The 15,437-nt window shown below is 52.6% G+C and overlaps 1 protein-coding gene across 1 annotated transcript in view; it reads right to left on the bottom strand.

Moving 5' to 3' along the window:
* LOC143696537 (zinc finger protein neuro-d4-like) overlaps positions 1 to 15,437 on the bottom strand; it is a 40,054-nt gene that overhangs the window by 2,935 nt on the left and 21,682 nt on the right. The window contains 9 exon segments of the mRNA XM_077193063.1: positions 551 to 562; positions 4,016 to 4,128; positions 5,652 to 5,715; positions 5,717 to 5,752; positions 5,754 to 5,770; positions 8,306 to 8,356; positions 9,961 to 10,023; positions 10,026 to 10,085; positions 14,824 to 14,896. Coding sequence (XP_077049178.1) covers positions 551 to 562; positions 4,016 to 4,128; positions 5,652 to 5,715; positions 5,717 to 5,752; positions 5,754 to 5,770; positions 8,306 to 8,356; positions 9,961 to 10,023; positions 10,026 to 10,085; positions 14,824 to 14,896 — 489 coding nt within the window.

The raw sequence follows: 15,437 nt of genomic DNA, 5'->3' as shown, positions 1-15,437 counted from the left end.
GGGGAAAAATGTCGATTTTGGGGGGGGGGAAATGTCAATTTTTGGGGAAAAACTTCTGGGATTTTGGGGGAAAAACCAGCGATTTTGGGCAAAATAATAGCAGGGATTTTGGGAAAAAATGGAATTTGGGGAGAAATTGGGGATTTTGGGGGGAAAAATCAAATGAAGAGAATTTGTGGTACCCGCGGGTCACAATGGTCACAGAACAGCAGCTGCTCCTGGAGTGGGGCAAAAAACCCAAAATTTGGGCAAAAAACAAAAATAGGATTTTGGGGAAAAATGGGGATAGGGAAAAAGGGGGATTTTGGGGGAAAAATGGGATTTTTTGGGGAAAAATGGGGATTTTTGGAGGGAAAAACGTCGATTTTTGGGGAAAAAAAATGGGATTTTGGTGGGGAAAATGGGGATTTTTGGGGCAAAAAATGCTGATTTTGGGTAAAAACATAACATTGGGAAAATGGGAAAATGGAATTTGGGGGAAAAATGGGGATTTTGGGGAAAAATCAAATAAAGAGAATTTGTGGTACCCGCGGTCACAATCGTCACAGAACAGCAGCTGCTCCTGAATTTGGGGGGAAAAATGGGGATTTTGGGCAAAAACAAAAATGGGGATTTTGGGCAAAAACAAAAAAGGGGATTTTGGGAAAATGGGGAATTGGGGAAAATATGGGGATTTTGGGGAAAAAAATGGGATTTTTTGGGGAAAAATGGGGATTTTTGGGGGGAAAAACATCGATTTTTGGGGAAAAAATGGGGATTTTGGGGAAAAACACTCCAGGATTTTGGGGCAAAAAACGCCAATTTTGGGCAAAAACATAACATGGATATTGGGAAAATGGGGATTTTGGGCAAAAAAAATAAACGGGATTTGGGGAAAATGGAATTTGGGGAAAAATGGGGATTTTGGGGGGAAAAACCCGCGGATTTTTGGTGGGGAAATGTTGATTTTTGGGGAAAAACTTCTGGGATTTTGGGGCAAAAAACGCCGATTTTGGGAAAAAAAAAATAGATTTTGGGCAAAAATGGAATTTGGGGAAAATGGGGATTTTGGGGGAAAAATCAAATAAAGAGAATTTGTGGTACCCACGGTCACAATGGTCACAGAACAGCAGCTGCTCCTGGGATGGGGCGAAAAATGGGGATTTTGGGCAAAAACAAAAATAGGGATTTTGGGAAAATGGAATTGGGGAGAAATGGGGATTTTGGGGAAAAAATGGGATTTTTTGGGGAAAAATGGGGATTTTTGGAGCAAAAAACCACGGATTTTGGTAGGGAAAATGTTGATTTTTGGGTGCATTTTGGGCAGATTTGGGGTGGATTTTGGGCTGATTTTGGGGTGATTTCGGGCTGATTTTGGGGCAGATCTGGGTGGATTTTGGGGCTGATTTTGGGGCTGATTTGGGGCTGATTTTGGGGCAGATCTGGGTGGATTTTGGGGTGATTTTGGGGTGATTTTAGGTCCGATTTGGGTCGGATTTTGGGGTGATTTTGGGTCGGATTTTGAGGGTGATTTTGGGGCTGATTTTGGGGTGATTTTGGCGGTGATTTTGGGGTGATTTTGGGTCCGATCTGGGGCTGATTTTTGGGGTGATTTTTGGGAGGATTTTGGGCTGATTTTGAGGGTGATTTTGGGGTGGATTTTGTGTGGATTTTGGGGCGGATTTGGGTGGATTTTGGGTCGGATCTGGTGGATTTTGGGGTGGATTTTGTGTGGATTTTGGGGCGGATTTGGGTGATTTTGGGGCGGATCTGTGGGATTTTGGGGTGGATTTTGTGTCGGATCTGGATGATTTTGGGGATGATTTTGGGGTGGATTTGTGTGGATTTTGGGTCGGATTTTTGGGCAGATTTTGGGTCGGATCTGGGTCATTTTTGGGAGGATTTTAGGGTGGATTTGGGTGGATTTTGTGGAGGATTTTGGGGCGGATCTGGGTGGATTTTGGGCTGATTTTGGGGCTGATTTTGGGGCTGATTTTGGGCTGATTTCGGCTGATTTTGGGGTGGATTTTGGGGGTGATTTTGGGCTGATTTTGGGGCAGATCTGGGGCTGATTTTGGGGCTGATTTTGGGGCTGATTTTGGGCTGATTTTGGGCTGATTTGGGCTGATTTTGGGCTGATTTTGGGGGTGATTTTGGGCTGATTTCAGGCTGATTTTGGGGTGATTTTGGGTCAGATCTGGGGCTGATTTTGGGCTGAATTTGGGGCTGATTTGGGGCTGATTTTGGGCTGATTTTGGGGATGATTTTGGGTCAGATCTGGGTGATTTTGGGTCGGATCTGGGGGATTTTGGGTCAGATCTGGGGGTGATTTTGGAGGTGATTTTGGGTCGGATTTTGGGATGGATTTGGGTGGATTTTGGGTCAGATCTGGGTGATTTTGGGTCATATTTTGGGTCAGATCTGGGAGATTTTGGGGATGATTTTGGGGCTGATTTTGGGTCAGATCTGGGTGATTTTGGGGATGATTTTGGGGTGGATTTGTGTGGATTTTGGGTCGGATCTGGGTGATTTTGGGTCGATTTTTGGTGGATTTTGGGGTCAGATCTGGGTCATTTTTGGGAGGATTTTAGGGTGGATTTGGGTGGATTTTGTGGAGGATTTTGGGGCAGATCTGGGTGGATTTTGGGCTGATTTTGGGCTGATTTGGGGCTGATTTTGGGGGTGATTTTGGGGTGATTTTGGGGTGATTTTGGGGTGATTTGGGGCTGATTTTGGGTCGGATTTGGGGCTGATTTTGGGGTGATTTTGGGTCGGATTTGGGGCTGATTTTGAGGTGATTTTGGGTTGATTTTGGGCTGATTTTGGGGCAGATCTGGGTGGATTTTGGGGTGATTTTGGGCTGATTTTGGGGTGATTTTGGGTCGGATTTTGGGGTGATTTTGGGGCTGATTTTGGGTGTGATTTTGGGCTGATTTTGGGTCAGATCTGGGTGGATTTTGGGGCTGACTTTGGCTGATTTTGGGCTGATTTTGGGGTGATTTTGGGGCTGATTTTGGGGCTGATTTTGGGGGTGATTTTGGGCTGATTTTGGGGTGATTTTGGTTGGATTTTGGGATGATTTTGGGGTGATTTTGGGTCCGATCTGGGTGATTTTGTGTGGATTTTGGGGCAGATCTGGGTGGATTTTGGGGCTGATTTTGGGGGTGATTTTGGGTCAGATCTGGGTGATTTTGTGGTGGATCTGGGTGATTTTGGGGATGATTTTGGGGTGGATTTGTGTGGATTTTGGGTCGGATCTGGGTGATTTTGGGGCGGATTTTTGGGTGGATTTGGGTGGATTTGGGGAGGATTTTGGGGCTGATGGGCTGATTTTGGGGTGATTTTGGGCTGATTTGGGGGTGATTTTGGGGATGATTTTGGGGGTGATTTTGAGGTGATTTTGGGTCAGATCTGGTGATTTTGGGGTGGATTTTGGGGATGATTTTGTGTTGGATTTTGGGCAGATCTGGGTGGATTTTGGGGGTGATTTTGGGATGATTTTGGGGTGATTTTGGGTCAGATCTGGGTGATTTTGGGTCGATTTTTGGGCAGATTTTGGGTCAGATCTGGGGGATTTTGGGTCGGATTTTGGGGTGGATTTTGGGTCAGATCTGGGGGATTTTGGGTCGGATTTTGGGGCGGATCTGGGGGATTTTGGGGTGGATTTTTTGTGGATTTTGGGGCGGATTTGGGTGCATTTTGGGCAGATCTGGGTGGATTTTGGGGATGATTTGGGGGTAGATTTGGGTGGATTTTGGGTCAGATCTGGGGTGATTTTGTGTCAGATTTTGGTCAGATCTGGGGGTGATTTTGGGGATGATTTTGGGTCGGGTCTGGGTGATTTTGGTTGGATCTGGGGGTGATTTTGGGTCATATTTTGGGTCGGATCTGGGTGATTTTTGGGGCAGATCTGGGGGATTTTGGGTCGGATTTTTGGGCGGATTTTGGGTCAGATCTGGGGGATTTTTGGGGCAGATCTGGGGGATTTTGGGTCGGATTTGGGGCTGATTTTGGGGTGATTTTGGGGCTCGCTCACGTCGTTCTCGGCCGTGCCGCAGAGGCTGCAGGACTTGCACTCGATGCACTGCCAGCGGTACGAGCGCGCCGCCGCCGCCATGGCCAGCGAGAACTGCAGGCACGAGGGGTGGCCTGGGGGCACCGGGCCCCAAATTCACCCCAAATCAGCCCAAAATCCACCCCCAGCGCGGCCCCAACGGCCCCATTGGTGTCCCAGGGTCCCCCCAATGGCCCCATTGATGTCCCAAATCCCCCCAGTGTCCCCAGTGTCCCCAATGTCCCCATTGATGTCCCCATTGATGTCCCCAATGTCCCCCAGTGTCCCCATTGATGTCCCCAATGACCCCACTGATATCCCCAATGTCCCCAACCCCCCCCAATGTCCCCAGGGATGTCCCCCAACCCCCACAATGTCCCCATAAATGTCCCAATCCCCCCAATGTCCCCCCAATGTCCCCATTGATGTCCCCAATGTCCCCTTTCCCTCCAATGTCCCCAATAACGTCCCAATGTCCCCATTGATGTCCCCATTGATGTCCCCAATGGGGAGGATTTTGGGGAGGATTTTGGGGATTTGGAGACGATTCTGGGGTCCCTGAGGGTCCTGAATTTGGGGAAGGGGTCCCAATGTCCCCAATGTCCCCCCAATGTCCCCACTGTCCCCAATGATGTCCCCAATGTCCCCAATGTCCCACCTGCCCTCCACAATCCGCACACGCTATCAGCTGCTCCCCAATGATGTCCCCAATGATGTCCCCAATGTCCCCAATGATGTCCCCAATGTCCCAATGTCCCCAATGTCCCAATGATGTCCCCAATGTCCCCAATGATGTCCCCAATGATGTCCCCAATGTCCCCACCTGCCCTCCCACAATCCGCACACGCTATCAGCTGCTCCCCAATGTCCTCAATGTCCCAATGTCCCCATTAATGTCCCCAATGTCCCCAATGTCCCCACCTGCCCTCCACAGTCTGCACACGCTATCAGCTGCTCCCCAATGATGTCCCAATGTCCCCAATGTCCCCATTAATGTCCCCAATGTCCCACCTGCCCTCCCACAATCCGCACACGCTATCAGCTGCTCCCCAATGTTCCCCAATGATGTCCCCAATGTCCCCACCTGCCCTCCCACAGTCTGCACACGCTATCAGCTGCTCCCCAATGTCCCCAATGTCCCCAATGATGTCCCCAATGTCCCCAATGTCCCCAATGATGTCCCCAATGTCCCCCAATGATGTCCCCAATGTCCCCAATGATGTCCCCAATGATGTCCCCAATGTCCCACCTGCCCTCCCACAATCTGCACACGCTATCAGCTGCTCCCCAATGTCCCCAATGATGTCCCCAATGTCCCCATTGCTGTCCCCACCTGCCCTCCACAATCCGCACACGCTATCAGCTGCTCCCCAATGTCCCCAATGTCCCCAATGTCCCCAATGATGTCCCCAATGTCCCCAATGTCCCCAATGTCCCCAATGATGTCCCCAATGTCCCCACCTGCCCTCCCACAGTCTGCACACGCTATCAGCTGCTCCCCAATGTCCCCAATGTCCCCAATGTCCCCAATGTCCCACCTGCCCTCCCACAATCCGCACACGCTATCAGCTGCTCCCCAGTGTCCCCAATGATGTCCCCAATGTCCCCAATGTCCCACCTGCCCTCCCACAATCCGCACACGCTATCAGCTGCTCCTCGCTGCCCCGGGCCCGCGCTCCCCCCCGTGCAGAAATCGCAGGGACCCTCGGGGGGGGGCCCGCGGGGGGGCGGGGCGGCCTAAAAAAAATAAAAAAAAAAAGGGGGAGGTGGGGGGGTGACCCCGAAATGTGGGGGGGACCCCGAAAAAATAACCTGGAAAAATCCCGGGAAAAAAGTCCCAAAAAATCACAAAAAAACAAAGAAATAAAGATTCAAGAAATGCCCGAAAAACCAAAAAAAAAAGCGTCCCCACCTAAAAAAAACCCCAAAATCTCCTGAGGTTCACCCAAAGAAACCCCTCGAGAGAACCCCAAAATCTGGGGGAGGGACCCCAAAAAAAATGCCCCAAAAATACACAAAAAAAACCCCCAAAAAAAACCAAACAAAAAAAACCACAGAAAACCTTAAAAAAACCCCAAAAAACAAAAAATCACCCCAAAAATCCTCCCCAAAAAAACCCCAAAATCTCCTGAGGTTCCCCCAAAGAAACCGCCCAGAGAACCCGAAATGTGGGGGGGGGCCCAAAAAATAACCTGGAAAAAATCCCGGGAAAAAGAACCTGAAAAATCCCCAAAAAAATAAAGAAAAAACACCAAATCAAGATGCAAAAAAAAGGGCAAAAAAACCAAAAAAAAACCCTCCCTAAAAAGCTCCAAAATGTCCTGAGGTTCCCCCAAAGAAACCTCCCAGAGAACCCCGAAATGTGGGAGAGGGACCCCAAAAAAATGAAAGAAAAAATCCCCCAAAAAAAAGGCCCCCCGAAAAAAAAAACAAACAAAAAACCCCACAAAAAACCTCAAAAAAACCCCAAAAAAATCACCCCAAAAATCCTCCCAAAAAACCCCAAAATGTCCTGAAGTTCCCCAAAGAAAACACCCAGAGACCCCCAAAATGTGGGAGAGGGACCCCAAAAAAATCCCAAAAAATCCCCAAAACAAAACAAAACAAAACAAAAAAAAAAACCCAAACAAAAAAAAAAAAAACCACAAAAAAACCCAAAAAAATCACCTCAAAAATCCTCCCCAAAAAAATCCCAAAATCTCCTGAAGTTTCCCCAAAGAAACCCCAAAATGTGGGGGAGGGAACCCAAAAAATGCCCCAAAAAACCACAAAAACCCAAAAAACAAACAAAAAACCCACCAAAAAACCCCCAAAAAACCCCAAAATCCCTCCCCCAAAAAAACCCCAAAATCTCCTGAGGTTCCCTGAGAAACCCCAAAATCTGGGGGAGGGACCCCAAAAAAAATCCACAAAAAATCCACAAAAAACCCCAAAACCCCCAAAAACAAACAAACAACAAAAACCCCACAAAAAAACCCAAAAAAAACCCAAATAAAACCCCCAAAATCACCCCAAAAATCCTCCCCCAAAAAAACCCCAAAATCTCTTGAAGTTCCCCCAAAGAAACCCCAAAATCTGGGGGAGGGACCCCAAAAAAAATCCCCCAAATCCCCCCAAAAAAATGCCCAAAACCGCCCCAAAATTCCACCAGGAGCTGCTTTGGGGGATTTTGGGTGAATTTGGGGGATTTTGGGGAGAGTTTGGGGTGAATTTGGGGTGAATTTGGGGGATTTTGGGGTGAATTTCAGGTGAATTTGGGGGATTTTTGGGGTGAATTTGGGGGATTTTTTGGGTGAATTCAGGTGAATTTGGGGTGAATTTGGGGCATTTGGGGGTGAATGTGGGGATTATTTCGGGTGAGTTTGGGGGATTTTTGGGGTGAATTTGGGGCGAATTTGGGGCATTTTGGGGTGAATGTGGGGATTTTGGGGTAAATTTGGGGCCCTTTGGGTGAATTTGGGGTGAATTTGGGGCATTTTAGGGGTAAATTGGGGGGAATTTGGGGAGAGTTTGTGGTGAATTTGGGGCATTTTGGGGAGCTCTGGGGTATTTTGGGGTGAATTTTGGGGTGTTTTGGGTTGAGTTTGGGGAATTTTTGGGGTGATTTTCGGGTGAATTTGGGGGATTTTGGGGTGGATGGGGAGGATTTTGTGTGGATTTTAGGGATTTTGGGTTGAGTTTGGGGGATTTTGGGGTGAATTTCAGGGTGAATTTGGGGCATTTTGGGGGAGAGTTTGGGGTGAATTTGGGGGATTTTGGGGAGCTCTGAGGTATTTTGGGTTGAGTTTGGGGCATTTTGGGGTGAATTTGGGGCATTTTGGGGGATTTTGGGTTGAGTTTGGGGTGAATCTGGGGCGTTTTGGGTGAATTTGGGGAATTTGGTGTAAATTTGGGGCATTTGTGGTGAATTTGGGGTGAATTTGGGCATTTTGGGTGAATTTGGCGTTTTGGGGTGAATTTGGGGTGAATTTTGGGGTGAATTTGGGCATTTGGGGTGATTTTTGGGGTGAATTTGGGGTGAATTTGGGCATTTTGGGTGAATTTGGGGTGAATTTGGGTGATTTTGGGGTGAATTTGGGGTGAATTTGGGCGTTTTGTGGTGAATTTGGGGTGATTTGGGGTGAATTTGGGTGATTTTGGGGTGAATTTGGGGTGATTTTGGGTGATTTTGGGGTGAATTTGGGGTGAATTGGGTGATTTTGGGGTGATTTTGGGGTGATTTTGGGGTGAATTTGGGTGAATTTGGGGTGAATTTGGGTGATTTTGGGGTACCTGTGTTCCTGCGCTGGTTTTCGGGGGCCCAGTTCAATTCTTTGTAAAACTCTGAGGGAGGGGAAGGCGCAAAAATGGGGTGAAGCCCCCCAAAAAAAAAACAACCCCAAAACCAGCCCAGAGACCCCAAAAAAAAACCCCCCAAAACAACCCCAAAACCAGCACAGAGACCCCAAAACCCCCCCAAATCCCCCCAAACCAGCAGAGAGACCCCAAAAACCCCCCAAAAACCCCCAAAACCAGCCCAGATACCCCAAAAACACCCCAGAACCCCCCAAAACCACCAGAGAGCCCCAAAAATGGACCAAAGCCCCCCAAACTCACCCAAATTCCCCCAAATCCCCCTCAAACCCCCCAAACCCACCCCAGACGCCCCCAAACCCAACCCAGAGCCCCCCCAAACTCTCCCCAACACCCCCCAAAACCAGCACAGACCCCCCCAAAACCCCCCCAGAGGCCCCCAGAACCCCCCAAAAATCAGCACAGACCCCCCACCCAAATCTCTCCCAACGCCCCCCAAAACCAGCCCAGAGATCCCCAAAAAGGGGAGCGAAGTCCCCAAATTCCTCCAAATCCCCCTCAAACCGCCTCAAAACCTCCCCAAACCCCCCAAAACCACCCCAACCCCCCCCCCCAAACTCCCCAAACCCCCCCAAACCTCCCCAAATCCCCTCCCCAACCCCCCCGAACCTCCCCAAATCCCCCCAAAATCCCCCCAAACTCCCTCCCAACCCCCCAAAACCCTCCCCAAACCCCCCCAAACCAGCACAGACCCACCTCAAACCCCCCAAACCTCCCCAAATCCCCCCTAAACCTCCTCAACCCCCCCAAAACCATCCTAGACCCCCCAAATCCCCTCCAAACCCCCTGAAACCCTCCCCCAAACCCACCTCAAACCCCCCCAAACCTCCCCAAACCCCCCCAAAATCCCCCCCAAACCCCCTCAAACCCCTGAAACCCCCCAAATCTCCCCAAACCCCCCCGAACCTCCCGAAATCCTCCCCAAACCCATCTCAAACCCCCAAAACGCCCCAAAAGCCCCCCCAAACCCCACAAAACTCCCCCAAACCCCCCCCCAAACCCCCCCAAAATCGTCCCAGATCCCTCCCAAACCAGCACAGACCCTCCCCAAACCTCCCCAAATCCCCCTCAAAACCCCCCCCGAACCTCCCAAAATCCCCCCAAAATCCCCCCCAAACTCCCTCCCAACCCCCCAAACCCTCCCCAAACCCCCCCAAACCCCCGCCAACCCCCCCTAAAACTCTCCCAAAACAGCACAGACCCCCCCAAAACTCCCCCAAACCCTCCCCAAATCCCCCCAAAACCCTCCCCAAAATCCCCCCAACCCCCCCAAAATCCCCCCCGAAACTCCCCAAAACTCCCCCCAAACCCTCCCCAAACCCCCCCAAACCCCCTCCCAACCACCCCCAAAACCCTCCCAGACCCCCCAAATCCTCCCCAAAACCCCCCAAATCCCCCAAAATCCCCCCAAAACCCTCCCAGACCCCCTCCCAACCCCCCCCAAACCCCCCCCAAAATCCCCCCCAAACCCCCCCAAACCCCCCCCAAAATCCCCCCAAACCCCCCCCAAACCCCCCCCAAACGCCCCGCCCCCAACCCCAAGCCCCTCCCCCCCGTTGCCCCTCCCCCCTCACGCCTGTGGTGGTTCCTGCGCGGGGGCCCCGCGCCCCCCCCCGGCTCCTCCCCTTCCTCCTCGCCAGGTGGGTGTGGCTGTAATGGTAACTGAGCCCGGGGCGGTTCTTATAGCGCTTCCCACAAACTGGGGACACAGAACAATGGACAATGGTCACAATGGTCACTCAGGGTCACTCAGGGTCACTCAGGGTCACTCAGGGTCAGTGGGTGTGGCTGTAATGGTAACTGAGGCCAGGCCGGTTCTTATAGCGCTTCCCACAGACTGCAGGGACACAGAGGGGACACAATGGTCACCCAGGGTCACTCAGGGTCACTCAGGGTCACTCAGGGTCACTCAGGGTCAGTGGGTGTGGCTGTAATGGTAACTGAGGCCGGGCCGGTTCTTATAGCGCTTCCCGCAAACTGGGGATAGAATGGACACAGAACAATGGACAATGGTCACTCAGGGTCACTCAGGGTCACTCATGGTACGTCACTCAGGGTCACTCAGGGTCACTCAGGGTCACTCAGGGTCAGTGGGTGTGGCTGTAATGGTAACTGAGCCCAGGGCGGTTCTTATAGCGCTTCCCGCAAACTGGGGATAGAATGGACACAGAACAATGGACAATGGTCACTCAGGGTCACTCGGGGTCACTCAGGGTCACTCAGGGTCACTCAGGGTCACTCAGGGTCACTCAGGCCAGGTGGGTGTGGCTGTAATGGTAACTGAGCCCGGGCCGGTTCTTATAGCGCTTCCACAAACTGCAGGGATAGAGAGGGGACACACAATGGTCACAATGGTCACTCAGGTCACTCAGGTCACTCAGGGTCACTCAGGGTCACTCAGGGTCAGTGGGTGTGGCTGTAATGGTAACTGAGGCCGGGGCGGTTCTTATAGCGCTTCCCGCAAACTGGGGATAGAATGGACACAGAACAATGGACAATGGTCACAATGGTCACTCAGGGTCACTCAGGGTCACTCAGGGTCAGTGGGTGTGGCTGTAATGGTAACTGAGGCCGGGGGCGGTTCTTATAGCGCTTCCCGCAGACTGCAGGGACACAGAATGGACAGAGAACAATGGACAATGGTCACTCAGGGTCACTCAGGGTCACAATGGTCACTCAGGGTCACTCAGGGTCACTCAGGGTCAGTGGGTGTGCTGTAATGGTAACTGAGCCCCGGCCGGTTCTTATAGCGCTTCCCGCAAACTGGGGACACAGAATGGACACAGAACAATGGACAATGGTCACTCGGGGTCACTCAGGGTCACTCGGGGTCACTCGGGGTCACTCAGGGTCACTCGGGGTCACTCAGGGTCACTCAGGGTCAGTGGGTGTGGCTGTAATGGTAACTGAGGCCAGGCCGGTTCTTATAGCGCTTCCCACAGACTGGGGACAGAGAGGGGACAGAGAGGGGACACAATGGTCACAATGGTCACAATGGTCACTCAGGGTCACTCAGGGTCACTCAGGGTCACTCAGGGTCACTCAGGGTCACTCAGGGTCAGTGGGTGTGGCTGTAATGGTAACTGAGCCCCGGGCGGTTCTTATAGCGCTTCCCACAGACTGCAGGGATAGAGAAGGGGACACAATGGTCACTTGGGGTCACTCAGGGTCACCCAGGTCACTCAGGGTCACTCAGGGTCACTCAGGGTCACAATGGTCACAATGGTCACTCAGGGTCACTCAGGGTCACTTAGGGTCACTCATGGTCACAATGGTCACTCATGGTCACAATGGTCACTCATGGTCACCATGGTCACTCATGGTCACAATGGTCACTCAGGGTCACTCAGGGTCACTCAGGGTCAGTGGGTGTGGCTGTAATGGTAACTGAGACCGGGCCGGTTCTTATAGCGCTTCCCACAAACTGCAGGGACAGAGAGGGGACAGAATGGTCACAGAATGGTCACAATGGTCACTCAGGGTCACTCAGGGTCACTCAGGGTCACTCAGGGTCAGTGGGTGTGGCTGTAATGGTAACTGAGACCGGGGCGGTTCTTATAGCGCTTCCCACAGACTGGGGATAGAATGGACACAGAACAATGGACAATGGTCACTCAGGGTCACAATGTCACAATGGTCACAATGGTCACTCAGGGTCACTCATGGTCACCCAGGGTCACTCAGGGTCACTCAGGGTCACTCAGGGTCACCCAGGGTCACTCAGGGTCACTCAGGGTCACTCAGGGTCAGTGGTCACTCAGGGTCACTCATGGTCAGTGGTCACTCATGGTCACAATGGTCACACAATGGTCACTCAGGGTCACTCAGGGTCACTCAGGGTCACTCATGGTCACAATGGTCACACAATGGTCACTCAGGGTCACTCAGGGTCACCCAGGGTCACTCAGGGTCACAATGGTCACTCAGGGTCACTCAGGGTCACTCAGGGTCACTCATGGTCACTCAGGGTCACAATGGTCACTCAGGGTCACTCATGGTCACTCAGTGTGTGAATGGTCAGTGGTTACTCATGGTCAGTGGTCACTCAGGTCAGCGGTCACTCGGTGTCCAGCACCTAATGGTCACTCGGGGCTGAGTGGTCACCCATGGTCAGTGGTCACTCAGTGTCTAAGGGGTCATTTGGGGGCAGTGGTCACTCAGTGTCTGAATGGTCACTTGGGGTGAGCGGTCACTCGGGGTCAGTGGTCACTTGGGGCTGAGGGGTCACTCGGTATCTGAACGGTCACTGTGGCTCAGTGGTCACTAATGGTCAGCGGTCACTCAGGGTCAGTGGTCACTCAGTGTCTCAGTGGTCACTCAGTGTCTCAGTGGTCACTGCAGCTCAGTGGTCACTCAGGGTCTCAGCGGTCACTCGGTATCTGAGTGGTCACTTGAGGTAAGCAGTCATTCAGTGTCCGAGTGGTCACTCAGTGTCCAGTGGTCACTCATGGTCAGTGGTCATTCAGTGTCCGAGTGGTCACTCAGTGTCCAGTGGTCACTCAGTGTCAGTGGTCACTCATGGTCAGTGGTCACTCAGGTCAGTGGTCACTCAGTGTCCGAGCAGTTACTGGGGCCAAGTCTGAATGGTCACTCAGAGCCAGCGGTCACTCGGTGTGTGAGGGGTCACTCAGGTCAGTGGTCACTTGGAGTGACCGGTCACTCAGTGTCCGAGTGGTCACTCAGAGTGAGTGGTCACTCATGGTCAGTGGTCACTCAGAGTGAGTGGTCACTCATGGTCAGTGGTCACTCCGTGGGGTCCGAGTGGTCACTCAGTGCTCTGAGCGGTCACTCATGGTCAGTGGTCACTCATGGTCAGTGGTCACTCAGTGGGGTCCAAGGACCCCCAACACCCAAAAACTGGATCAGGGAGCCCCAAAAACCACCAAAAAATGGAACAGGGACCCCAAAAACCCCCCAAAAAAAACCCCCAAAAAACCCAAAATCGGCACCGGACCCCAAAAAACCCCAAAAAAAACCCCAAAATCGCACCGGGACCCCAAAAAACCCCCCCAAAAGCCCCCAAAATTGGCACAGGGACCCCAAAAGCCGAGCCCAAAAACCCCAAACTCGGCACAGGGACCCCCAAAACCTCCCCAAAATGGCACCGGGACCCCAAAACCCGACCCCAAACCCCTCAAAACCTCCCCAAAAACCACAAAAGCCCCCCCAAAACCCGCCCCCAAAATCCCCTGAAACCCCCCCAAAACCAGAACAGGGACCCCAAAACCAGAACAGGGACCCCAAAAAAACCCCAAAAAAAACCCAAAAATTGGCACCGGGACCCAAAACCAGACCCCAAAAAGCCCCAAAATTGGCCCAGGGAGCCCAAAACCTCCCCAAAAACAGGACAGGGACCCCAAAAAAACCCCCAAAATTGACTCAGGGACCCCAAAACTCGACCCCAAACTCCCCCAAACGGGATCCAAAATTGGCACAGGGACCCCAAAAAACAGGGCAAGGACCCCAAAACCAGACCCCAAACCCCTCAACACCTCCCCAAAAATCCTCCAAATCCCCTAAATGCCCCCAAAACCAGACCCCAACCCCCCAAATTCTCCCCAAAACCCCCCCAAACCAGAACAGGGACCCCAAAACCAGGACAGGGACCCCCAAAAAACCCAAAGTTTGCACAAGGGACCCCAAAACCAGACCCCAAATGAGGGCATGGACCCCAAAGCCAGGACAGGGACCCCAAAAAACCCCCAAAAAATCCCAAAATTGGCCCAGGGACCCCAAAACCAGACCCAAACCCCCCAAAATTGGCACAGGGACCCCAAAACCAGACCCCAAAAAGCCCCAAAGTTGGCCCAGGGACCCCCAAAACCTCCCCAAATCCCCCAAAATCCCCCAAAACCAGACCCCAAATCCCCCCAAAGCCAGGACAGGGACCCCAAAACCCGACCCGAAACCCCCCAAAAACCAGAACAGGGAGCCCAAAACCTCCCCAAAATTGTCCCAGGGACCCCAAAACCCGACCCCGAACCCCCCAAAATTGTCCCAGGGACCCCAAAACTCGACCCCAAACTCCCCCAAACAGGATCCAAAATTGGCACAGGGACCCAAAACCGGGCATGGACCCCAAAACCAGAACCCAAACCCCCCAAAACCTCCCCAAAAACCACAACCCCCCCCAAAAGCCGACCCCAAACCCCCCCCAAAACCAGAACAGGGACCCCAAAACCTCCCCAAAATTGGCACAGAGACCCCAAAACCCGACCCCAAACCCCCCAAAATTGGCCCAGGGACCCCTAAACCCCCCCCAAAATTGGCCCAGGGACCCCAAAAACCAGAACCCGCAGCCCCCAAAACGCCCCCAAACCCCCCCCCAAACCAGAACAGGGACCCCAAAAAAACCCCAAAATTGGCCCAGGGACCCCAAAACCCGACCCCAAACCCCCCAAAATCCCCCTGTCCCCCCGTGTCCCCCCGTTTCTCACTGTCGCACACGTAGGGTTTGTCCCTCTCCTCCAGCACCGCGTCCACCCTCCTCTTCATCACCAGCCCGTACGCCTGCGGGGACACGCACGGCTGTCTGTCCGTCTGTCCGTCTGTCTGTCCGTCTGTCCGTATGTCCGTCTGTCTGTCCATCTGTCTGTCTGTCCGTCTGTATGTCTGTATGTCCATCTGTCCGTCCGTCTGCCCGGCCAGCCCGCTGCCCGTCTGCCCCAGCTGCCCCAACTGCCCCAATGCCCACATGCCCGGCTGTCCGTCCGTCCGTCCGTCTGCCCAGCTGTCCCACTGTCCGTCTGTCCAGCTGCTTGTCTGTCTGTCTGTCCGTCTCTCTGTCCGCCTGAATGTCTGTCCGTCTGTCTGTATGTCCGTCTGTCTGTCTGCCCGGCTGCCCCACTGCCCCAACTGTCCCAATGCCCACGTGTCCAGTTGTCCGGCTGTCCGTCCGTTTGTTTGCCCACACGTCCGTCTGTCCCTCTGTCCCAATGTCCCAATGCCCACATGTCCGGCTGTCCGTCTGTCTGTCTGTCCAGCCATCCGCTGCCCAGCTGCCTGTCTGCCTGTCCAGCTGTCCGCAATGTCCGGCTGTCCATCTGTCCAT

This window comes from Agelaius phoeniceus, chromosome 36, assembly GCF_051311805.1.
Source record: "Agelaius phoeniceus isolate bAgePho1 chromosome 36, bAgePho1.hap1, whole genome shotgun sequence".
Lineage (NCBI taxonomy): Eukaryota > Metazoa > Chordata > Aves > Passeriformes > Icteridae > Agelaius > Agelaius phoeniceus.
The sequence above is the reverse complement of the archived record's forward strand: the minus strand, read 5'-3'. Positions and strand labels throughout refer to the sequence as shown.